The sequence below is a fragment of the Anopheles nili genome, chromosome 2 (genome assembly GCF_943737925.1).
Source record: "Anopheles nili chromosome 2, idAnoNiliSN_F5_01, whole genome shotgun sequence".
Taxonomy (NCBI): domain Eukaryota; kingdom Metazoa; phylum Arthropoda; class Insecta; order Diptera; family Culicidae; genus Anopheles; species Anopheles nili.
In genome coordinates, this window is record NC_071291.1 from 55,080,152 (window position 1) to 55,105,322 (window position 25,171).

Here is a 25,171-nt window from a genome sequence, read left to right on the forward strand (position 1 = left end):
CTGCTGCGATCGATTGCATAATTCGCACCATTTCCGGCATGATTTGCTTCCCCACTGGCCGGGGCATGTTTTGCTAGAGGGCATGCCGATTATGCTACCAAGCACGTGCTGTTGTCCCAGGAAAGCTTGTGTCTATTTTTAGACACCGCTCTCGGACGCTCTCACTCTCTTTCTCACCCTCATGCCAGCTGGCATTGGACCGGTTTGGTTGTTGGTCACAGAGCAGCGAATTGTGCAACATGTAGGCCACCGAAGCTAGCACTGAGGCTGGTTGCAACATTCAGTTAGATTCAGTACACCATTACGGAATTCCGATCGCTTGCACAAACTTGTTATCAACCGCCAAAGGGACACAGGGAGCTTGAACAGCTGGCCGCTTGCTTGGTGGTTCAGGCAAAGGGCATCAGGCAAACAAACAACGTGAAACCCTTCGCAAGATTAGCCGGCTAGCTGCTAACCGGAAGAGGTTTATTAAACATTTTGTTCCGTTTTCCCCCATCTTAGATGCCCGATATTGGCGCCGAAATGCCGAGAACTATCTCAAGAAGGTCCTCGCGTATGACGAGAACCGCCGCATGGTCCCAGCGATGGCGAAAAACGTGATCATCTTCGTAGGTGACGGAATGGGTGTTGCCTCACTCTCCACCGGACGCATCTTCAAGGGTCAACGAGCGGGTCGTTCGGGTGAAGAAGAACAGCTCAGTTTCGACAACTTCCCCAACACCGGCATGTCGAAGACGTACAACACTGACCGGCAGGTGCCTGATTCAGCTGGCACAGCTACGGCCATGTTTTCGGGCGTCAAAACGCGATACGGTGTGCTTGGTGTGGATTATACCATCACCGAGACGAACCTCGAAGCGGCCAAGGTGTCCTCCTTTATGGAGTGGGCCCAAGCAGAGGGTCGTCGAACGGGCATCGTGACAACAACGCGTGTCACGCACGCAACCCCAGCCGCGTGTTATGCACACACAATCAGCCGCAACTACGAATGTGGAGCCAAAATCCCAGCTGGACTGAAGAACCGCATCAAGGACATCGCACGGCAGATGTTGGAGGACACGCCGGGCAAGAACTTCAACGTCGTGTTGGGTGGTGGCCGGAACCACTTTGGATCACCGATGCCATCACACCTTAAGGCCGAGTACCAGTTCAAGGGTGCGATGGAAAAGACGTGTCTTCGAACGGACGGGCGCAATTTGGTTGAGGAGTGGAAACTCCAGAAGAACGGAACCGAAGCTGCGTTCGTGTGGAAAACGGCTGATTTACAGGCGGCTCGGTTGGATCAGGTTGATCATCTGTTGGGGCTGTTTGCGGATGATCACATGAGCTATGATGCAGTTCGTGATCGTAGCCCGGATGGAGAACCATCACTGAGCGAGATGACGGAAGCCGCGATCAAGGTACTACAGCGACCAGACTCACCCGGGTTCGTCCTGATGGTTGAAGGTGGTCGAATCGATCACGCACATCATCAGAACCACGCTCACTTGGCACTTGCGGAGGTTGTAGAGCTCGACCGAGCAGTCGAGACGGCACTTGGGTTGGTTGATCTTGACGATACGCTTATCATCGTGACAGCGGATCATTCCCACGCGATGACGTTTAACGGGTACCCTGACAGGGGTAACGACATCTTGGGTAAGTTCCTTTCGTGGTTCCTGTGCCTTCTTTAGCACCTCTAAAACGAGCTCCTTATGCTTGACACTCAACAGGCTACGGTAATCGACCAAACGCGACCCCTTACGAGACGATCACCTACGCAAATGGGCCTGGTTTCTTGCAACATCGCTGGAACGCGAGTCTACTGGCGGAAGAGTCTACCGATTGGGCGACCTGGGTGAAGCTGGACCAACTCAATCGTAGTGAGGTCACCTACCGACACCTATCCGCGTTTCCGCTGGGTGATGAAACGCACGGTGGAGAAGACGTCGTCGTCTTCGCATCCGGTCCCGGAGCAAACCTCGTCCGAGGCACGTTCGAGCAGAACTACATCGCGTACGTGATGAGCTACGCCGGTTGCATGGGGCCAGCCAAGCGCCTCAACCTGGCCTGCGACGATGACTTCCAACGGGAAGCAACAAAGGCGTCTAGTGCGAGCCACCAATCCGCCAGTATTATGCTAGTCATGAGCGCCATTGCCGCGTGGGTTAGGCAACAGTAGCTCTTAAGCGAACAGGGTATTTCTAGCCGTTAAGGACATCCGTTAAGGACCACCGATGACCGTACGAGTCGGATGCAGGTGCTTCCGAATGCGAGAGAGCCACAGAGTCTATACGCAGGTGAATTTATGCGAACAAAGCGCATTCTCATGGTGTGAGTACCCGAGTGTGGGATGTAAACCCGGTTGCTAAAAGTGTACGAAACGCCATGGACATCTGTTATACTGCAGGCACTAATGGCGCGTAATTTAAGGCAATTGTATTTCCAAAATCTACTACTCACCATCCTACCGGGTCATGTGTCTCAATTGTTATACGTTAGGGTGATGTGTGTAAAGGTGCTACACAGCAAGCATGTAATTAGTACGCCTAGAATATCACGAATATATCGCGATTCTATTGTAACACGTTTTATGAATGGCTCCATTAATCTTGCTTCTGTGCTCGTGCGTGGTTTGGGAAACAGGAACGAGCCATGAACCGAGTTTCGAAAATATCACAATCAATTTAACAATTCATCTATTCCCTCCCGTTCCATAAAAGCTCGTGCAACACAACTGTTGCACCGTAATATCTTACCGTTCGCTTCCTTCACGAGGGTCCTAACTTGCGCGTTAACGAGTCCTTTGGCCCGGCTGGCGACGCGTTAGTATTCAGTTGCCCAGCCAAGCGGCGGACCCAGCGTAAGATGGCGTCCCGTTCTCCATCAGCTTCCCTTGGAAAGGGTAACACCATTTATCACGCGTCGCGCTTCATAAATAAGGTGCCAAGCGGTGCAAGAAATGAGTGCACGCGTACCGAAGGATACACACAGGATACGCCACCATGCACCAAGGGGATGCGTTACCCGTGGAAAACATCCAATGGAAGAGGAAAAATAAAAACAAGTTTGAAACAATGTTGGTTGCCATCGTACCATAGTGATTATGATGGTGATGATGCCATGGCTCCTACGATGGTGGAAGCTCCGTTACTTTTCACCTAATTTGCTCGTTCACCATGAGCTGTTAAAGGGTCCCTCGACAGTATCCTCCATGTCATCATACAGATCATGTTGCACACAGGTGAGCCTCTGTTATACTCTTATACGTTGCATATTTTATTTCAAAAAATGGCTAACGATTTATTTTCAAGAATATCCTAGAATGTTTTATTATCCAGCATTGCAACATAATTTGCGGGCACTTTCGTCCTTACAACAGTCCATTTTCTTGTGCACACTGTAAGCTTCAGTAATCCCTTAGAAGGGCGTAAGTATTATCAACGTTTGTCGATACAAGTATCGTAATTTTTCTCCTCCTTTAACGTTCAAAATCGGTCCAATGATGTGGTTCGATAAAATACTAGCAACCCCGGAACGTACGTGTGCTATCAACTGCTCATACAACGGGCATCGCCAGCTCCCGCTCAGCCGGGCAGTGAACTGTAAAATCGCAAATAATAGCATACAACACAACTATCTCGCACTGCTCCCCTCTATGGTTTCTTGTTTTTGCTTGGTTTATAAATCACACAACCCAGCAATTATTGGAATTTTGCCCTGTCACACACACACACACACACACCCAGGCAGCACGCTGTTATACAAACCCTCACATAGCCGGTTTCGTTCTCGCAAATCGGACGGGCATATAATTGGAGGGAAAATTGACTGTAACCACCCAACGGCTCGTAACGCTGTGCAAAAGCAGGGCAGCCTGGACTTCTATTGTTCCCGACCGTCGATGAGCTCCACAAATCTCCGCAAACCGAGAGCGGCCAGACAGCAAGCAACACAAACTTGCCTTTTTCTCTAATCCCCCGATTGGACGCAATTAATTCTCTACAATTTGTATTAACTTTCTGCGCTGGCGAGCTCGGGCCCAAATGGGAACCTTTCATCGAGCCGCCGGTCCAACTGTCCGGGTACCGATTTTCCCAACCCAGCTTTTCCCCGGTGGGGAGGGACCCGGAAAAACCATAAACACACCGGGATGCTGGGAGCAGAGAAGATAATCTTTTCTAAGGCATTTATCATGGTTTTCCCAATCCCGAGCAATCCAATCCGGCGACGACGACCCACCCATCCAGTCGATAAGCGCTCGGGGTTTTGGGGTAAAATGGCGATCCACTCGAAACCTCCGGGCCGGGAACGAGCATCCCGGGGTTTCGATTGTCCAAAGACTTTACGCCGTCTGCGCGCCATTGTCGTTACAAGGACGAACGGTTCTGCAGATCAACAGCAAACGAGCGAATGCCGGGACAAACCTGGCTCGTTCGCATAGTGCCATCGTCGATTGGAATATCGACTTGCGACATCGAGCTCCTGCTGGGACCCGGGAAATGGACTAAATTCCCAATTGCCGATTTTATCTGATGGCTCGTGTTACTGATGGTTTTTGGGTTTGTTTTATTTTTTCTCACCCTCTCTCTCTATACCATTCCCCTCGTCACCGGAGACAGACGGTAGTTCGTACGGAATATTCGCACGCAATCCGAAATAGCCGAGTCGAACTTCTGCCGGAATGGTGATTGGAAAAAAAAACAGTTCGTTCCGGGGCTGAGTGGGCTTGTGAAAACGAAAAACCATTTCAGTTATGGCCCCAAAAAGCTAACAACGCTCGAGAAAAGCGGTAATTTCCCTATCGTAATCGTCCAGTAGCGGCGGGATGGCCGGTTTTCGGGGAGTCTCTCAAACCGATGGGGCCCTAAAATGGGACCAGCAGGTTAAATTCACCTGGAAAAGTGCCGCCGTTCCACGCGATCCTGTCCACCCCCAATCGGCCTAGCGCGTTCTACTCATCGACGGTTATAACGGCCTACTAGATGGGCGGTTTTTCTCCATTCGATCGGCCATCAAATCGCTACGCCAAACTCGCTCCTCTTTCCAGCGGTGACCTTTTTTCGGGCAGTGAGTTTTCCACATTCCGTGCTTATTTTTTGTTTATTTCCTTTTCTCTAAAGCCTCTTATCATTAAAGATGACTTCTTGTTTTTTTTTTCTACACAAAACCAACCAACCTCCACTGGCGAACGATTGTACGCTCTCTCGAGGGAATTTTGGGGCCCCGGGGTGTGATAGGATCTAGCACGCATTCGTGCCCATTACAGCACGCCGCGTTGGGTCGGCACTGGATTGCAAACGGATCCGGATTCGATTCAATCAACAAACATGCTGTAACGTGTGGGCGGTGACCTTTCGTTTCCCCGAGGGGCCTAGCCCGAATCACCGGACCCGGGCGCTGTGTGTTTGGCTGTGATTTTAATCTTGTTTGATCAGATTTCGTCACGTATCCTTCTAATTCTCCACTGGTGTATCTGTTTTCGGGCTCACGAATCGAACCGGATAGCGACGCTTTACAGCGCCCTCAGGAAGGAGGGTCGCTGAGCATTTCATGTGCTAAAATAAAAATGCAAATGTAACATGGCTGAATTGGGTCAAAAATATCGGAAAGCTCAAATGTACTCACAGTTTTCCACTGTTAAAACATTTAATCTACCATCGGTGTGCTAGTTTACTTTAAACAAAATAGAAAAACTCGCCTTAATCCTTTGCAATTGCCAAGCCAACCAATGCCACCAAGCGACACTGAATAGAAAACAAAAAAAAGGTTGTGCAGAGAGTTTTCCACCGCATATTATTCACCCCCTTCTGCTCGAACGAGTGGCTTTCATTCAAACGCGCTCTCACGTGCCACGACCGCCAAACAAAGCACTACTCATTAGGCCGTTACGCCTCGAGCAAATAGCCAGGATAGGCTAACAAAGCGCAATGGCCTGCCAGCTAAAGTACCGGCAACGCGGCTCAGCAAAATGCGAACACACGCAATGAAAGAACAGCGAGAAAAAAAAGCGAACCGATACGATTTTGCATTAATCAACGAGCCCCACCAAGGTTGTCGGTAACGCGCAGATTGGAAATAAAATACCACACAACCAGCAGCTAACCAGCCCCATGTACGGTGATCTGCGATTGAAAGTATGTAGATTAAAATCACAGCAAAGCCCATCCTGACGAGCAGCTCACTACCCACTCTTCGAGCCGTTCAATGAAACACACCCACACACAGAGTTGCACCGCGGGTGCATTGTGCCGTGTGCACCTGCGAGCACCATTTCGAACAGGCGGATGCCGGCATTAAGCAGTGCCACCCCCTTTCGGGGGAAAGCGCAACACGTATTCTTTAGCCCGTCACTTCCGGTCAGCCGGTCAGTCAGGTTCGTACGTGGAGTGCCTCGGATCACGGGCTGACACCGGAGTGGCTTTCGAGCCGGGCATTGAGTGGCGTGTGAAAAGCCGAACGATGTGAAGGGGTGGCTTGTATGGTCGTGGGTGGTTCGTTCATTTTTTTATACCTCCTCTCACTCGTGTTTTTGTTTTCAAACTCATCGTGCAATTTTTTTCTTTCGCATCCTCACACAATACCCTCCGATGCTCGAGAGTGATGCCGCGGATTGTGCAACTCGCCGGTAGAATGCATAACATCGCGAACCATAACGGTTGAATCGAACGCATCTGCCAGTGGGTGAGTTCTATCATCCTCGAGCTTTTGCATCCTGACTTTTTTTTCTCTCTCTCTCTCCTAGCTCCACGCTTTCCACTTTGCGGTTTGCAATCCACTCAGGCGAAGGAACTGCACCACATTGAAGGTGGATATTGCTCGGGGAAGAGACTAACGGCTGGAGGCGTAAATCATGCCACTTCAACTGTAGAACCTGACGTATTGGCGTGGAATGGAAACGTGCTGATACGGAGGCTCACAGATACGCGCCCGCACGCACGCTGGCAAGGCAATGAACACGCTCTTTAATTCACTTCAAAATACGCTTTGACGTGAATGCGAATCAATGCACGCATTGTGGAGAATGAAAAATCAGCTATTGAGCAGTTCTCCATCGAAGGAGGCGCATGGTCGTTCACGCGCGAACACGAAGCGTATAACAACGTCACTCAAACAACAAAACAGCACATTTTTTAAAGAGAACTGTATGTTTCAACAGCAAGGCATTATAATCGTAGATAATAGAGGAAATAATTACTGCAATACAAAACATCCCATTTCCAATTAACAGCAAACTGTTATACCACATGACATGATATATTGTATAACAGTTTGTTGAAAATATCTCCTGTCAACTATGGTGCAGAAAATGGAAGAGAAAATTACTATTTTGAACAAAACATCGTACACATATAAAGATATACATTGAAAGATCGTCGTAGCAATCATTTTTATAAAGTAGAAATTCCTTTTCTGTCATAATAACAAATCTATTCTGCCACTTTCTTGATAAAATTGCTAATACATATAGTAATCTTTTGAACTGATTAAATCATCAAACTAAGGTAAAGAGAACTTGATGAATAAAGTGAAGAAGTCGCAGCTTTCGCAACAAACATAACTGTGGAAAGCTAATTCTAATTTAGTCACCCAACCTGACGTACATTTGCAAAAGCTCTCCCGTTCTGCAACAGTGCTTTACTTCCGGCCCCACCCCGACCGGGATGTGATTCACTAAATAGCCCTTCCATTAAGGCGAGCATTCAGTTTAATTGAAACGTACTCACCACCAAAAAAGGGATGCATAGCCCTTTCAAACGAATCCCATCGCCCCCCCCCCCCCCCCCCCAAAAAAGCACACGCCGACCGGTGTCAGGAGAAAGGTGTCCCACTTTTATGTTCCCAAACGCTTAGTTGGAAGTCAGCCCAACGCCAGCGTGTGGTCTATTCCATCAAAACTTCCTGCTCGTCTGCTGTCCTCGCTGCTCACGCAACCCTTGAGCAATTTCGTTAAGGGATGCCTCACCCAACCGCAACAGTGTGGTAAAAGCTCTCTCTCTCTCTCTCTCTTTCTCTCACTCGCCTCCAGCGACCTTCCGGTTGCACGGAGGTGTGTTTAGATTTTATCGATAAGTACGGCGAGCAGGCCATATTTGCTTAAACATTTCATTCGTGGCTGGTTTAGCGTGCGCTCGCCGACAGAGCGTTTGAATTTGGTGTGGTGAAAAAAGGGACAACCAATTTTCGTCCTCGAACACCCGGATTGCCGGAACTCAGCTCCTGAAGTAAAAAGGGTTTCAGCGGTCTGTCTACGCCTGGCCACGGCGAATCAAAAAACTAATTATAAATAAAAGTTAAAAGTGTCTTCTAAACAGCACCCTTCCAAGGGGGACCGGAATCGCGCAGCCTCAGATGACGACCGTTGTTACCCGTATGATAAAACTTGGCCTCCGGCAAGCAGGAAGACATCGTGCGTTATGCCAATGTTTTAAGTTGCTGCACCTTTCTCATCGTTGGGTCCGAACACCGTGAGAAGCAGATTGTTCCACGGTGACGTGTCGGTGTTGGTTGATAAGTTGCTAAAGTGTGGCTAATTTTGTGAGTATAATAAATTGTTGAATTTCAAACACAAAAACGTTATTTCCCTTCCTATAAATAGCGTTTTTCCTTAAAGAATCATATTATTGAAAGCTCCATATTGAGGATGGTTCAAATGTGTTATACATGCAAGCCATAAGTTAGCCTACTACGTCCAGAAAACGCTTATTAACTCCTACCCATCCTTTACAAACCAGCTCGTGCCGAACAACTCAAACTCCGCCACTTATCAAACAACCCTCCCGATAGCGATTGCCTTCCCAAACCAACCGACAGCGGTGAAGGTGTTTAAGATAGTGCTGTTTGTCCATCGCTATAATGAATGTTTTATGTTTGGCTTTTTCGGGAAAACGGCACCAAAGACCAGGCACTGGCTGAGCGGTGCCATTACGCCACCCACATCGCACGCAACGGCATCCGTCGTCAAGCTGAGCGTAAACTTTTGCCTTTCCTTCTCACCGACGACCACACGTTGAATGCCTTCCGCTTGAACGTGTGGTAGTTAGCCGATTGGTCTTCTCGAGTAAACTTTTCTGCCCCGCAGGTGGGGTGTTTTTCGCCCACCTTTTCACACACAAACACACACCTTAAAGGTGGGAAAACGGTTCCGGGGAAAGACCGTACGATGGTTCGTCAAGACGACAACGAAATGCCGGCACAGCGGACCCGGTACGAATGGTGCGCTGCACTCGATTATGCAAACAGAGGCCAGATGAGCTCGCATTTCCGGTCCACTGTCTTGTCCGTGGTGGCGAGGGCAAAAGGTGTTTAACAACGCAAACCTGAGAGGGACCTGCTGCCAACGCATGTTGCGTTCGGGAACGTTGGACTTTGGGCGAGTTATGGGATAATCTATTATCAAATACCACCCCACACGCGGTGATCGTCCTGCCAGGGTGAGCGACCTCCGGCATGCACTAAAGACGAATATTTACCGAGAATTAACGTCCGAAAGTCCTGGACTCGTGGGTGCGTTCTTGCACCCCCACCACAAAAGGGTGGTTAAAATTGCCACCTCGTGCACGCAACCCGACTGGGAGCAGGTTGCATCGTAAGTGGGTGAAATTTATTGCAAGTTCCGACACCATGGTACCCGTTCATTTACACGCACTAACGCCCAGTGTACTTTACGACCGGATGCTAATTAAAATTTTACGTACCAACCCACACCAGGATGGGAACAGATTCCTTTTCACTCTTGGGGTGGGCATCTCAGCACGTCCACGTGGGACTGTGACGTGCCCCCTAAAGGACTCGCCTCCGTCTTAACTGGCCATTAACCGGCAAAATTGAACCGATAAATAACGTTCGGGGTGCGTGTGCGTGTGTGTGTGGACAAAGGCCATTACGGGAAGGCATATAATAAGACATTCGTTCCCGTTTCCATCGTTCTCCGGTTTACTAATCCTCGCACGAAAAATGAGCCCTCGGCGTTGGGGGTGTTTTAATCGGTACGGTCTTGTTAGCGGGCGTGTGTTTCTTTCGGGTCGAGACACGTTTTCTCGCTTTGCATGCAAAAGATTTTCACCGTGTGCCATGCGACGGTGGAAAGCCGTGCTTAGGCTGTACGACGTCAACGGTTTCGTGTGCATTGGGAAATTCATTGCCATGTGCAGGCGTGCCGTTTGGGGTCGCGGGACATTACGCGAAGACATCCCGGGTTGTTTCTGTAACACGAAAGTGTAACTGGAATCCTTTTTTGAAATGCCGCCGAAATGCTTCTTGTAATGGTCTTTCAAGCTACCGAATTTTGGGATTTCCTCAACACCTTCGTGGGTTAAAACTGCTTGTCCAATGTGTTTTGTAATGCTACCATATTTTGGTTTTTTTTCTCAACACCTTCAGGGGTTAAACCTTATAAAGCTCAAGCTACACAATTATGGGTTTTTCTTCAACAACTGCAACGGCTAAAACAATGCTTTTTGTAATTTTCTTTCAAGCTACTAAATTTTTGTTTTCTCTCAAGACCTTTAAGGGTTAAAATTGCTTGTCCAATGCTTCATGGCATGCTCTTTCAAGCTACCAAATTATGATTTTTCCTGAACACCCTCAAGGGTTAAACTTGCTTGCCCAAGGATATCCCTCTCTTCGCCGCATCCTTAAACAACTCCACCATTTGCACAGTTTCTCCAGCGACGACACAAATGCGGCCACTCACTTATTGATGCTCGCTGCCACGACGAGGCCCCCGACCACCTTGACAAAAACCCCGACAAACCCCCGGCGGAAAATTGATACAAATCACACGCCACGCGCTGACATCATGCATTTGCAACGAACCGTGCAACGAATCACGTCCTGGCGAGTGGGCAACATTTGAGAAAAATGTTCCCATTCCCCCCCCCATGGCCATGCAACGCGTCTTGGTGCGATAAACCGTCCCTGGCACCAGTGTGGCCACCAATTCTCGAATGTCAATGTTGGACAAATTTGCCTTTGCGAAGGGATTCAATTGGCCACCCGTCGATGGCGCAGCACGCCCCGGTGTGGAATCCCCGGGCGCACACGTGTGACGAACGTGACAGGAATATCAGGCAATGGTTAGGGAGAGAGAAAAAAAACTCGCCTCTAGAGCTCTAGTCCATGACTACTAATCCGGTCCGGGCACGCAAAACATCGGACGCGGGGTCGATCGATGCCTGCAACTGTCCACCGACATGTCGGCAGGGTTGGTCAAAAGGCTGCAAAAGAAAGTGGGAAAAGAGAAAGAGAACGTTGTAACAAAAAAAATATGCCCGCACAAACTATCATCATTTGAATGTTTGCATTTACTTGCCAAAGCACTTCCGGCATGTCCTGCTGTTACTGCGGGTCCTTGAGGAGAGGGGGGGAGGGGGAAGGTGCACCCCCTACCCCCCGTTTCCTCCACCGCCCTGCCACATTTCGTATGCATCTCGGGGCATTCCTTCGGTGTTTTTCACTTGACCGATTTCCCAAACGACTGCATTTCGAACGGCACGGAACGTGCAATCCTTAAGTATCTGTAAGGGGTCATTTTTTGTCTTCCTTCCCTTCCTCCTTTCCTTCGCTCCTTCCGGTGGTCCTGGGGTGGTCCGTTCCATTTGAAGGACACGATCGAACGGACACGCTGGCCACGTGCGGCCACGTCGCCGGCCCTTTTTAGGGCAGCTAAAAAATGTCCCTGCAGTCCTTGCGTCGACCCCGGAAACATGGCCAGCCCGAGGTCCTTCGGTACGGGGTTTTTCTTATGCGCAAAGGGGAGGCAATATAAATGTACACGGCAGTACGACGCCGTGTGCGGATTTGTCTAGCTCGTTAGACGGGGCTACGCGCTCCTCTTTAACCAGCCAGTTCGATCCGGATGGCTGGGGGAGGGGGCACACACACACACGAAAAAAAAATAGTACATTTGCAAGGACGAACACAAGAAAGGCCAATTTGCTAGAACGGGAGCCTTTTCAATGGCGAAGAATGAGTGTGTTTGTGTTGGGTCGAAGCTCCTCCAAAGCCGTGACATTGGTAGCGACAACCGGACGACTTGCATCGAGATAAGCTGGCATCACGTTCAAGCTGGCGGCCATTTTTGTGTTGACAAATAGCGCAACGAAGGATACTTCATGCGCCTTGCCGCAGCGCACCATAAAGCGTCTCGAGTGCACATGACGCAGGCCGTAAAGCGCTAGCTTATCTGATACGAGCTCGAGCTTCTCGAACACCGATCGATCGCTTTTAAGGCGTGCACTAAGGGAGATTATAACAAAAAAAAGAATCGTCTAAAGCAAGCTTGGTTTCCTTTTTTATATACGGGGATAACACTAACGGCTTTTGCGCGTTAAATGACAGTCGTTTAAGAAAATGACCATCCAACGCTGCGGATGCAGTAACACTTCCGTCGATGCCACTAATTGCGTCGAATGCCACCGGAAGTATCCACAGGAATCCATTCGCGGGTTTTCCCCGGTCGCGTCAAGAAGCGTTTGCAAAAACCGGCTGCAATTTCGATGGCGCACTCGATACCGGTGGGCTGTTTATTGAAAATGTGTTTTTCTCCACCCCCCCACAAAGCGCGGAAAATGCGTTTTACGTAATTTGCATAAACTGCCTCTGTACGGCTCGCGGAATGGGCACAAAATGCCGAATGCTCATATTTCGGATTGGCTCCAAATGGCTGCAAACGCGGTGAGCAGCAGCAGCAGCGATGACTGAAATGGTGAATTCAATAACGCAGAGAGCTCGGCATCAAATAACAGAACCGCATATGAAATGAGAATTCCGTACCGTGCAGGGGGGTGGCGATGTTTCGCATCACGCCTGTACCTTTCTGCTTCGATCGGGGAACTAGCGGCAAGCGACAAAAAAAAGGGGGATCCAACTCTGCCCTTTACCAATGCACCAGAAGCGCACGGTCTCTTTGAAATGGCAACCATCGTCATTGAGTGGGAGCCCAAAAACCTCCCATCGGAAGCGCGGGATCCATCGGGAGAATCCTGGCGGAATAATGGCCCAAAAGCTCCGGGTGGTGCGGGTTTTCCGAGGATCCTGAGACAGACGCAGATCTGGGATCCGGTTCCTGGCTTCTGCCAACTCGGCAGAAATGACGAAACCTTTTACACCGACGTCACCAATCCACGTCACGGGCACTAGCCGATTCGGGCCAACCGGCTTTTGCGGTTAAAGTTTGGAACTTGTCGTTTCCGAGCACTATTCGCACCCACGGCAGGGACCTTAAGGGAGACCGGGCCGTGCTGGCGAAAACCGAACCGGTCATTAATTTGCTAATGTCAGCGGAAAATGTGTGATGTGCCTTTTTCACGCTCGAACGCTATGCCGGTGCGGTGAAACCCTGGCTCCTGGATGGTCCGGCCGGCCGTTCGGATGGTTTGCGAGGATTTTCCCGATCGCAGGGCCGGTGGGAATCTCGGTTTTCCTGTCGCCATGCGCCTTTGGTGGGGACGCTCTTTGAATCGATACGGTCTGTGTGTGGGTGTGTGAGCTAGTTCCGGCAGGTTAAAAGGAACCGAGCTGGACGGTTTGAACGACCCACTCATGATCACACGCGCGCGTACGCTTTGAAATTTGAATGTGAAATTTGACTACAAACACACGCTTTAGAGGTCATGGAGGCACTTGGCCAACGAGAACGCCATTACGGGCGTCATTATCAGCGCGGAATGTGTCACACGTATCACACGGATTACACTATCGTTCGTGTTTGATTGCCATAAAATGGAAACTCGCTTCCTTTGGGCGTGTACTTGTAAGGAATTGACGATGGACCATCATGCCTATGGGTGGATCAACTTGAAACTGATAATTGCGCGTTAAATTGCCAGCACTTGGTGTTAAGCTTTCGTGCCCCAAACCAATGGAAAGTCTTTGGTAACTAGATCACACACCGTTTTTTTTTTATTTTAACTTCACGCAAAGAGTCCAGTGTGCCTTGATTTTTACGGCACATTTCTTTTTTTGTTCACCAAACTTCTAAACAAACCAATCACGAAAGGACAACAAAAACCTCCCCTTTCCCAGGTTCCTTACAAGGAACGGGCGACGATCGGGAAGGAGCAAAACCGCACACAATGCTACCGTACCTGGAGGCACTTTATTAGGAGCAATTGAATCACGGCCAGCACCAACAGCATCGGTGCAACGGATGCACTCTCCGCCAACGCGATGGCCCGATTGCACGGTGTACGGCCGGCGGCTGATTCACACACGCACACCTCAATTTCCCGACCCTGGCGGTCCTCCTTGAAGCAGCTCGTCGACGTGGACGATTCGTTGTCGACGTTCAGCTTGGCGCACATGTAGGTTATGTTTTCGACTGGGGATGAAAATTCGCCCGGTGAAAATTGCAAACACACACACACGCGCGCGATGCACAGGTTTTGGACACAGGAGAATGGAAGGAATAAACACCAGCGTTATTTTTTTTTATGCTACCACCCTGTGTAAGTAAACAGGGTGGCTCAAATCCGCCGAGCTTTTTCACTTACTTGCGCCATTGTAGCGATAGGAGTAACGCGCACAAACCTCACCCCGTACGAGCCGGCACGCGATCTGTAAGGGCTTATCCTTGTACTCCTCCCACATGTAGTCGGTGTCGGGTACGTTGGTGTTGTCTGAAAGCAGGAAGCGTAGTGGAAATAGAGCCGCGCCATGTCAGCAAGAATGGGGGTGGGAAATAGCAACCAAAAAAAAACAACATTCGCGGTTCTTTTCGCGGATGAAATTAAACAAACCAAACCGTACCCGGCGGCTATACTCACTGGTTATGACCAACGGGTGAAAGCACGGGATGCCTTTCGCCTTCTTCAGGATGTTTTCGCAGCTGAGGTTTTTGTACGGCGTGTCCTTGTTGTACTTCGGGCCCATCCAGGTGAACCGGAAGCAGTACGGATTGGTTTTGTAATTTTCCACCGGTGCGAGGGTCGTGTTTGGTTCCTCTGAAAATTGAATTAAGCCACTGTTTGAACGGGCGAAATTGCGTTCGCTGGGAGGGTTCCTTTCGGTCGTGCGCAACACCTACCCAGGATGGCATCGGTTTGGCTGAGATAAATCAAACCAACCGACAGCAGATAAATTGCTTTCATTTCCGAAACCGCCAATGATCGAACCGGCACTGTCGCCGCAGATTGGAATCTCGTCCGTCCGACGGACCGACCGACTGATCGAAACTAATGCCGCGCGGGGAAATTGCTGTTGCCCGTTTGGCAGAAGCGATGCATTCCTGCCAAGTACTGGCAATCGCGTCCGCTCGTACGAAAACTATTGCCTATTCTGCCCGGAACGGAAGAGAAAGCTTATCAGCTTCGCACAGGCCGGAACGCAGGGCCAACACTTACTCTCGATAACGGGCGAGAAAATGAAGCGCAAAGAAACGATATCGAGTGTCTTTTCTTGTTGGCTATCTTATCACAGGTGCTTCGAAAACTGTTCGCCATCCATGAACGATGACCTCCCATCGTGATGATCATGTTTGTTTTTTTTTTGTCGTCCACCCACTATCGAGTGTTCGATTTGAACGGGGTGTATATTACTATTGGGTCATTAGAGCTCCCTCGGTCATATGGTGCTGGATTCGCAGAGCACGTTTTCTCTTTATGAAATGGCCATTCGTGAGTAACGAAATCGACCTTTAATTACTCATACCAAGCACAAGTGTATAAATCTGTCCTACTTGAAAAGTGGCGAGCGAGTAATGGTTTTAATTTTTACAAGCCATTGACTACGTTATCAACGGATAAGTTTCTGCACGCACGCTTTCCGAACATAAAATACGCAGCGTTCGCGCCAACACGGCGCCAGCGGTCATTGAATGCAATCGAAGTTTGCGCGACGATTCAGAATGCAACCAGCGGTTCAGTCAGTCATGTACAACGGGATTTGCAACAAGTAAATTGAAACTTGTGGGATAATAAATTAAAGCTTATGGCAAAATTGTATTAATGGTTCAAAGAATAAAAAAATAAACTACAATAGTCGCTTTTAAACAATAAAACATGTATAATCTATCTAATCATCTGTGGTTTGTTTTCAGGATTATAGATATTTTCGATATTCATCTGTGTTTTGTTTTCAGGATTACAGATATTTTTGCTAAAGAACACTAAACTTCGCACATGTTGTAATATTTCCATATCCAACTTTCAATTTCACTTCCATAAGTCAGTAAAATGAAAATAAAATCTTAAAGAGTTGCGTATTGATCATTTGACTCCGGTCTCCTTTATTTGAACGGCTAAGAAACGATAATGAATATTTTCAGTGGAAAATATCCTATATTTAGGTGGTAAATATCCTTTATTTTTCAATACATTATTTATTTGAATACCCTCTGGAAAAGCGATATGATGCAGGCGATAAAATTTAAGGCAAATTTTGTTCAAAATTCATTTACCCATTTTCATCGGTATCGACATTTTGAATAATTGCAAACGTCAAAAAACTACCCCCATTTTGACAGCTCATATGACACTTCGAAATATCACATAAAAGCACACTCAAAAATCAACAAACAAACGCCATTGCTGGGGCTAAAAACACGAAGTTTTGGTTGTTTCTGTTAAATTCGCTTCAGAAAACAGTTTAAATCACTATAAAAGATGACTACAGCCGCACGTCCAACCTTCGATCCCGCCCGTGGTGGTACCGGTCGTGGCGAGAAAGATTTGAGCGCACTATCCAAACAGTACAGCAGTCGTGATCTCCCTGGCCACACAAAGCTAAAGTACCGCGACCAAGGCCAGAATACCACCGAGGAGCTCCGTAGCCGAGACTTCCGTGAGGAGCTCGAGAAACGCGAACGGGATAACAAACAAGGAAAGGGTTCAGCAGTCGCTGCACAGCGCCGCAGCATAGAGCAAGGATCGGGGAGCGTTAGCGGAAGTGCAAAGCGACAGAAAATTGAAGCACCACAAAACCTCGACGCAGATGACCCTGTGGACAGTGAAAACTCTGATTCGGACTCCGATGAAGACGATACTGCGGCACTTTTGGCTGAGCTGAACAAAATTAAGCAAGAGCGAGCAGCCGAGACGGCCAAGAAAGAGCGAACCAAACAGCAGGAAGATGAAAGGATTCGTATGGAAAACATTCTGTCGGGTAACCCACTGCTGAACTATTCCGCGTCTGCCAAGGCGGAAATGAAGGTAAAACGTCGCTGGGATGATGATGTAGTATTCAAAAATTGTGCCCGATCGGAACCGGAAAAGAAGGCAAATCAATTCATCAACGACTCGCTGCGATCAGATTTTCACAAGAAATTTATGGATAAATACATTAAGTAGATAATAAGGCTAATAAAACGGAACTTGTCCATTCTTTCGTCATCTTTATCTAAAGTGAAATTTTACTTAACAGAATGCAGAAAATAGTCCAATTTCAATAGAAAAAACGGATAGATTTAGTTTTATTTATGGTAATAATACGAATTCCCATTCTTTGTTTATTTCTCATCAAGATTTCCATCAGATCAATTTCAATGCTTACTGCAATGAACATTTTGTCCAAACATATAAATAATATTCAAATTTCGGTTTGTTTTTGCTTGTTTTTTCCTTTTTTTGGTTTTGTTCCTAAAATGTTCGCCTGGTATCCGCCATTCGATTTTTTTTCTCCATCTTACGCTTTCAAGCATTTGTTTTTACATCTATAATCTTAAGTAATAAATTCCATCGTATATGCCACCATTCATCACAATAACACGGACTACAACGTTCGTCGGGTGGGGTATACGATTGCTCCGAATCGTTGCTCCCATCTATATCACAAACGGGAGCCTTCGAGAGCCATCTGTCCGCATTCGCCCGACTAGCGATATCGTTGGCACCATCATCGTGCGCGATGGAGATCCAGTTTTTATATCTAGCAATATCTTAGAGAATGCAATTGAATTGATTGTGGTTAGAATTCAAGTTTGCGCTGCTCGTTACGGAACCGGTAGAGAACAAAGAGACACTGTATCGCTATCGACAAGACTAAAGCAAATTGCAGTAGTTTAAGTAGTAATTTTAGCCGGCCTGTATACCCTACTACGGTTTCACGTTGGTTTGCATCCTCCTTTCTACGGCGAAAGAGATGAAATATAATCGAAGTAACGCTGAAGCATGCAAACACGCCTTGTGGCCCGAAACTTATACCCTAAGCTGATAAAACTAGCTGACTGCGAGATATGAATAGTTCATCACGGGTCATCCCGAGCGAATATTCTCTGCCCTCTGCTTACACATACACTGTCCGACGAACTCGGACACACCACATACATCCACACAAACACACCAAGAAATTGTGCCCAACGTGGCCACTAAGAAGAGCAAAATGCGAATCGTTTTCCTCGATCAATCGAGCAAAGTTACCTCTTCTACTACCCTACACGTTTGTTACCAACAAAAAATATACCCTTAATAAACTAGTGTTACATTGCCTTGTCCTGGCATGCATTATTTGAGAGTAAAAAGACTAGTGCCGATTTAAATAATAATAAACTATCTAAACAAATTCACGACAATCATAAATAAACAGAAAAGTAACGAAGGCTTAAACATACACATAACACAACATAACGTAACTTATCGGTGGCGTAAACAAAATGATAAAATTAATGGCCATAGACCTATTTGGTGTGAATATATCAAATTTTGGTTTCAAATTTGAATTTGAAATTCACAAAAAAAATCGCTATGTTTTTTCTTTTCCAATGTATGGCAAACTATCTCGTCTGAAATAACTAGGATTCTTTGGAAAGTGATTTCGTTATGGCACTAAATAAAACTAATCTGAAAATTTACCGCTCGTAGTCGGAAAAAGTCAAGTTAATCAAAAATGGCAACTCGGCCAGCTTTGCTTTTACTTGATCTATGTACAATTACAGAGGCGATTGCCCCGTAGGAACGGAAATTCTTTGCCACTTTACGCTCCCATCTGCCCGCAGGAGAGGAGCACATCCTTAGGAAGCGTGCTCACGCACAAGAGACTTAGCAAGTGACCTTAGCTGGCATTTCGTATGCCACAATCGGTTATTGAGCCCAATTCGGAGGTGCACTGAAGCAGCGCCGTTACCGAACCGATCGATGATGCGGTATTGGATCGATCCGATTTGGCCGTACCATGCTTCCGGCGACCAGTGGCTGGAGGTTCGGGTACAACTCCCATGCTTATCGGTAGACCGGCAACGGAGGTCGGTTGGGTGCCGCCCGAAACCGTGAGATCGAGCGAATACTGCGCCTTACAGCGCTTCAAGTTCCGGTGCATCAGATAGTAGGATTTGTGCTTGAACAACTTGAAGCAGCCTTCGCACTGATGCATGCTTGGCTTCTTGTGGCTGCCGATGTGTTTGTCGAAGTCATACTTCAACTTGAAGCTTAGATTACATTCAGGACACTCGTACGTACGCGGTTTGCGTGGGTGCTTCGGCAGCTCAATCGCCTCCCGGGGGACGCTCTGATGATGGCTGCGAATATGTAGCCGAAGCGTCGATTTGAAGTTGAACGCCTTCGAGCAGATGGAGCACACTAATTCGTCTTTGTCGCTGTTCAGCGCCTCGACACCGAGCTCCGTCACGACAAACGTCCCACATGCCGCGTCTATGTAGTGTCCACTTAGCCCGGAATCGGGATTCGGTTCGCAAGGCATTGCTATATGCACCGGCATGCCGTTGTGCATGCCAATTGTGAGCGTTTTACTTTGCGCCTCGCTGTTGTACATCTGGCTGAGCATCTCGTAGTACGCGTCCTCGTCGTAATCGTACCCCAGCTTCGCTCGGCATCCGTTACACAATGGTTCAATCTTTCCGCTGACTGGTTTAATCTGAAACAGCAAGTGTTCCACGTGAGAGTTGCTCCGAAACCTACCTTCGCTGACTTTTACCTCTATTTTGGCAATTTTGTAAATATTATCCACTATCCGCTTCAATTCCTCCGCCGATTCAGTTCCGATCGAACCCAGTTCATCGAATGGTAACAAACACATCAAGCATTTTCTTGGCGGTTCTTTGGTGCCGTTTACGTTGCGCAAATTGTTGTCGACCGATACCGGGGGAGATGTGGTGCATTCGGAAACTCTGCCTTTAGTTGTATCGCTTTTTTCCAGCGTGACCGCGGTCGAGCTAGAAAGTATATGGGGCATGGTTACGGTACGTAATGTTATTGGGAAGGCTCAATGCAATCACCTTGGCATTGAAATTGTGTGATCATTTCCAATCTGCTCATCCATAGCCTCGTGCGATGCAAGGCAAGCGGGAAAAGCACGACAAACACGACCGCAACGCACCGAGGACCTCGCGACGCGGATACTCGCACTGTGTAGTAACCGAGACGGAAGCCAGAAACAATAAACCTACCCCCTTCCAACGGGCAGCGGGAAAATAAATAAACTATTTCCACTTAACGGGCACCAACGGTTTCAAACTTTTCAATACAGAAACACTAAAAACGCAACTTTTACAACACACGATACCCCCGCTCTCGAACCCCAAGGGACTCGCCAGCGCAAAAGGCGTACCACGGACAACTGAAAAGGTAAATAAACTGACCAGCCGTAGTTGATTGAACAATTTAACGGTTGCGATCTTCGAAAACAAACGCCGCCAAGCGCCGATGGATGGTTGGTGCGGGTTTTCTTTCACTTTTTGCGCAAACCGTGTCCGTACGCACAATTTTCACAACCGTGCAGGCACCCCCCCAAGAGTTGGCTTTTCTTCCTGCTTTCTTTCTGTCCCTGCTTCGTCGTCCTTCTGGTTGGTTTTTCCTTGTTTGAGGATGTTTTTTTTCTCTTCACTCTCCTCTCCTTGTCTCACTCACAGCAGTTGTCAAGGCGCCTCGTTGACAGCTTCATGACAGCGAATGTTGTTTTCCAGCAGTAGTTAATTTTGCCAAAGGTTGACCAGATTTTAAACAACCTTCGCGGGAATAAATTTTCGAAATAAGGATCTTTTTATCGTCTTTTACTGTTACATTTTTACTGATAGAAAATTCCAAAATTGTCATCTTATTGCCGAAAACAATATAATTGTCTTCAATATTTCTTGCCATATCTGATTTCATTACTGAAATCATTTACAGTAGAATAAATTTATCCTATTCTAGAAAATCTTAGAATTAGAATTTAGGAAATATTTTAGAAACCGATATACTTCTTATTCCAAGAGATATATTTGTACACTAGAGAGAAAGCAAATAGCCATGAGAAAGTAAATAGCATCAGAACATTTCTCATAAATCAGTTCTCTGACCAACCGGGACGGGGTTAATTTTTCCTATCCAATCATTGGTTTTATTGATGGATATAATTTAATGGATATTTTGCATCCACACCCATTCATTCATCGTCGCTCTTCGTCCACTGCATCCAGCATACAGACGTTCTCCACACGCTGAAGCTGCTGCTTCGACTATTCTAGCGCCCTCTTAGTTTACAGGTAGTTTTCTGGGAATTCGAACGTAACGTCACGGCCAGTCAGCTTCTTGTACACCGACGCGAAGGTATCGACCTATGATGATAAAACATTGATTAGAAATAAACATTAACTATCGCATCTCTGCTATTGTAAATGCAATATGTACGCGAATCGTGGTGACCTCCTTTATAAATGCCTGATACAATACATTGTATAGTTCTCAGTATCGTAACACCGGAAAAAATGGTGACATGGTCAACTTCCTGAATATAAACATCTCTCGACTCACTGTTCACATTGCACAATGCATTCGGGTCAAGAAGTACTTACTTTGTGTTCGATTGTGGTCTGCTGGTTCTTATCCAGGTGCACCTTGATAAGCTGGGAACCGTCAAGCTTGACGCGGATGCGCTTGCCAACGACTTCCGCCGGGAATACGAGGTCCTCAAGGATGGCATCGTACACGGCGGTGAGCGTTCGGGAACGCGGTCTCTTCTGCTTGTTGGGATCGCGACGGCCACGCATCGGCTTGGGCAGAATACGGCGCTCGGCAACGAACACAACGTGCTTACCCGAGAACTTCTTCTCGAGCTCGCGCACCAGGCGGGTCTGGACCTTCTGGAAGGCCTTCTGTTTCGGCACCGGTACGTAGATAATGATCGCCTAAAAATGAAGAATAGGATAAATGATTACATTCGTCCAGAGCAGGATGAAACTCGCTCCCTTCACATACCTTCTTGTTGTTGAATTCGATCTCTCGGGCGCGGGTGATGTACAGATCGCGAAGCTGCGGCTTCAGATCCGAGTTCATCTCCAGCTCCAGGATGGCCTGGCCGATTTGCGTCTCGAAGGCATCGGGCTCACCGTTGCCGGCTTTGACCACCTTTGAACCGAACACCATCTGTAGGGGAAATGCGCGCAGCGAGAAGACAAGATAGAGAAAACATGCAGCACATTAATCGCTTGTTCACGTTTCATGATCACACGGAGTAAAGCTTATGATTATAATCAACTCGTGAATACGCGTGCAACACGATATCAACCATATCCAGGGTGTCATGTCATCAACACTTCCATCTGACAACATTCACCACCGGGAGGAATCGTTCGGCAAGCTACGGCAACCATCGCCTCGTCGCCGTCCCGCGAACTATGTTCGGAACACTTTTATGCAACAAATCATTCGTATCGCAGGAGCATTCGACGTGGGTTGCATGGATTAACGATTTAGCCATTGGATGCGCAGCGTTTCACGCGGAATTATCCATTAAGTCCTACACTTACAGCGATTTTTATTTGGGTTCACAACGAAATGTGTCCACTAGCACATCAAAGATGCCCGGAAAAAGAGCGAGAAAGAGGTACTTTCTGACAGTTGTCACATTTGCCCGGAAGTTTGCATGCCAGCGTTGCGTTTACAGCCTTGCTGACAAATGTTCAAATGATGGTAGCTTAGGGTTGTCTCAAACTTTCTGTTCGTGTACGAATGTAATTAAATTATTACTATGCGATTATACCGAAATCGCAATGATTCATAATATTCAAATCTGTTTCTGCTTCGATTTTAAACCACAAATACCGCTGCTTATACAATACATAGTTCTCAGCATCGGAAGAGCTCTTGGTATGCTTAACCGCTAATTTAGATTAGCCAATACTTATGACGTTGCAGATTTTTAACAAGCGCAGCGACATACTTTAAATCTAAATATTTATTTTAAATAATTTTTATTTGCCTCAATAAGAACAGAACACAGTTTTTTTATTATTATTGCACTACGAATAGATGTGAACAGCCCCATAACTGTCATGGCAGATTAAGTTCTTTTTTATTTATCTCTGTCATGGGCCGACCTTCTGTTTCCTAGATTGGTTTGAAGTGTGCTTCTACTCGGCCATTTTGATCAAATCCATAGGAAGGACTGGTTCAGCGCTGGTCAATCTCGTGTTGATTATCTCGACCAGGGAAACTTTCCGTAATCAAATCGCGCAAAATGGTAAGTTGTAGTGCTTTGCAACGCAAATGCCCTGTAGTTATCCGCCACCCATTCACTATTGATGGATAGTTTCGGCTGAAACGTAGACCTACCGTTAAGTTAGGTTAGGATGTGCATGAATGCTTCAAGCGCTGCTACACGTGTCATTTCAGCGGATATTTAACTTATTTTCGTCCTTATCTTCTAGGCCGCGGCTACCAAGGACATCGAGAAGCCGGTCGTTGAAGCGGCAACCGTGCATCGCATCCGAATTACGCTGACTTCGCGTAATGTTCGCAGCCTGGAGAAGGTGTGCGCGGATCTGATTGCCGGAGCCAAGAAGCAGAAGCTTCGTGTGAAGGTATGATTTCCCGCCCAACATAGCTCGCATTTTTGTTCAAGTTAGCTGCAGGGCATCAAATAATCTGATGACTTATGTGTATCTTCTTTACTTCAGGGACCCGTGCGTATGCCGACCAAGATTCTTCGCATCACCACCCGTAAGACGCCTTGCGGTGAAGGTTCGAAGACATGGGATCGATTCCAGGTGCGTTTTTGTTCCATTTTTCCAAAACCCGCACTATCGCAGTGCTTGGGCAGATTTAAACCAAAGTGTGTGCCTTGGATTTCATGCCAAGTGGCGGCACTTTCGAAATATCTGCCCATATCATCTCGTTCCAGTCATAGTGCTTGATCAATGGTTCATATTTTTTCAAGTCTCCTTTGGTTTCGGACACTTTCTTTCCCGTTATACTCTTTACCGTCTTTCGAATAGTTACACGTGAATTGATTGTATTAATTATCACTTGTTCTTTCTTTCCATAATCATTACAGATGCGCATCCACAAGCGTATCATCGATCTGCATTCGCCGTCGGAAATCGTGAAGCAAATCACCTCAATCAACATGGAACCCGGTGTTGAGGTTGAGGTCACGATTGCCGACCCATAGGCTGCTGGTGTCCCTTCTTGTTTACTAGCCAGCCGTGGTTCCCCTATGTTGGCTAGTAGAACAAATAAAAATGCGGTATTGTATGTGTGTGATAGTAGGATAACGTTGGGAATTCTATATGCACGGAATATGGAGCAGACGTGGAGCTGTTAACACGATGTTTAGAATGAACATACCGCCCATATTCCCTCCTATAGTAATGCCATGGATGTATGTTACTATTGCGGTACAAACAATTTGCGAAACCTATAAAAAAACTTTTTTTAAAAGTTCCGTTGAAAAACCCATAAATAACGTCTTATTTTCATTGCATTGAAAGAAAATATATAATTATTGAAGGTATATAATGGATTAAGGGTTGAATTGGAAAGGTGTTAGCTAGTAGAATTGCTAATAATCGTTCTTAATAATGCTGCTCTAACTAGGCATGAACGCGCACTTTTTGAGGTAAATAAAAACGGCAGTATTAATAGGCAATCCTTACAGGCGGTGTGCCAATCAAATTTGAACGGAAAACCCGTTGCATTCATTACCGCCACGTGTTTGAAAGAGAAAGGACACGCTGCCTTACAAAAAACATCTCGCACGGAACGACGTTGGCGAAATGAGCAGCGGGCGGATAATAAGCGCAACAAAAATGCCATCGTCATAGGAAACTAACCCGTTATCGGTTGCCAAGGAGCGAGGCGGTGCCAGCGTGATTTACCCAAAAATACGAGCCCACGTCCCGTTGGATCGATAGAGCGCGCAATCCCCCAGGTGCGTATGGTTCCCCGGACTGCGAACGTCGTGCGGCAGTAGCTGTTGTTATTGTCCACCGAGAGGGTGACACCGTGCGAAAGTGCAAGTGTTACGGGGACCGTTTTTG

General features: G+C 47.3%; 6 protein-coding genes across 6 annotated transcripts; 3 read left to right on the forward strand and 3 right to left on the reverse strand.

Annotated features, from left to right (window-relative positions):
• Positions 1-606: 606 nt before the first annotated feature.
• Positions 607-2,525, forward strand: LOC128731100 (alkaline phosphatase 4). Its single transcript, XM_053824197.1, has 2 exons — positions 607-1,641; positions 1,716-2,525. Exons 1-2 carry the CDS (start codon positions 624-626, stop codon positions 2,162-2,164), a joined length of 1,467 nt encoding a protein of 488 aa, XP_053680172.1. The 5' UTR covers positions 607-623; the 3' UTR covers positions 2,165-2,525.
• Positions 2,526-13,926: 11,401 nt separating this feature from the next.
• On the reverse strand, positions 13,927-15,244 carry LOC128731118 (uncharacterized). Its single transcript, XM_053824216.1, has 4 exons — positions 15,011-15,244; positions 14,751-14,927; positions 14,478-14,603; positions 13,927-14,305 (listed from the first exon to the last, which is right to left on the reverse strand). The coding sequence occupies exons 1-4, from the start codon at positions 15,072-15,074 to the stop codon at positions 14,064-14,066; spliced, it is 609 nt and encodes a 202-aa protein (XP_053680191.1). The 5' UTR covers positions 15,075-15,244; the 3' UTR covers positions 13,927-14,063.
• Positions 15,245-16,586: 1,342 nt separating this feature from the next.
• LOC128731117 (protein CWC15 homolog) lies at positions 16,587-17,270 on the forward strand. Its single transcript, XM_053824215.1, has one exon. It carries the CDS (start codon positions 16,587-16,589, stop codon positions 17,268-17,270), a length of 684 nt encoding a protein of 227 aa, XP_053680190.1.
• A 1,699-nt stretch (positions 17,271-18,969) lies between these two features.
• LOC128726331 (zinc finger protein 649-like) lies at positions 18,970-20,106 on the reverse strand. The gene is made up of 2 exons (XM_053820137.1): positions 19,849-20,106; positions 18,970-19,788 (listed from the first exon to the last, which is right to left on the reverse strand). The coding sequence occupies exons 1-2, from the start codon at positions 20,104-20,106 to the stop codon at positions 18,970-18,972; spliced, it is 1,077 nt and encodes a 358-aa protein (XP_053676112.1).
• A 1,102-nt stretch (positions 20,107-21,208) lies between these two features.
• LOC128731119 (40S ribosomal protein S7) lies at positions 21,209-22,717 on the reverse strand. The gene is made up of 4 exons (XM_053824217.1): positions 22,661-22,717; positions 22,110-22,277; positions 21,707-22,039; positions 21,209-21,469 (listed from the first exon to the last, which is right to left on the reverse strand). The coding sequence occupies exons 2-4, from the start codon at positions 22,275-22,277 to the stop codon at positions 21,392-21,394; spliced, it is 579 nt and encodes a 192-aa protein (XP_053680192.1). The 5' UTR covers positions 22,661-22,717; the 3' UTR covers positions 21,209-21,391.
• Positions 22,718-23,254: 537 nt separating this feature from the next.
• Positions 23,255-24,591, forward strand: LOC128731121 (40S ribosomal protein S20). Its single transcript, XM_053824219.1, has 4 exons — positions 23,255-23,373; positions 23,561-23,713; positions 23,810-23,899; positions 24,187-24,591. Exons 1-4 carry the CDS (start codon positions 23,371-23,373, stop codon positions 24,301-24,303), a joined length of 363 nt encoding a protein of 120 aa, XP_053680194.1. The 5' UTR covers positions 23,255-23,370; the 3' UTR covers positions 24,304-24,591.
• Positions 24,592-25,171: the final 580 nt, after the last annotated feature.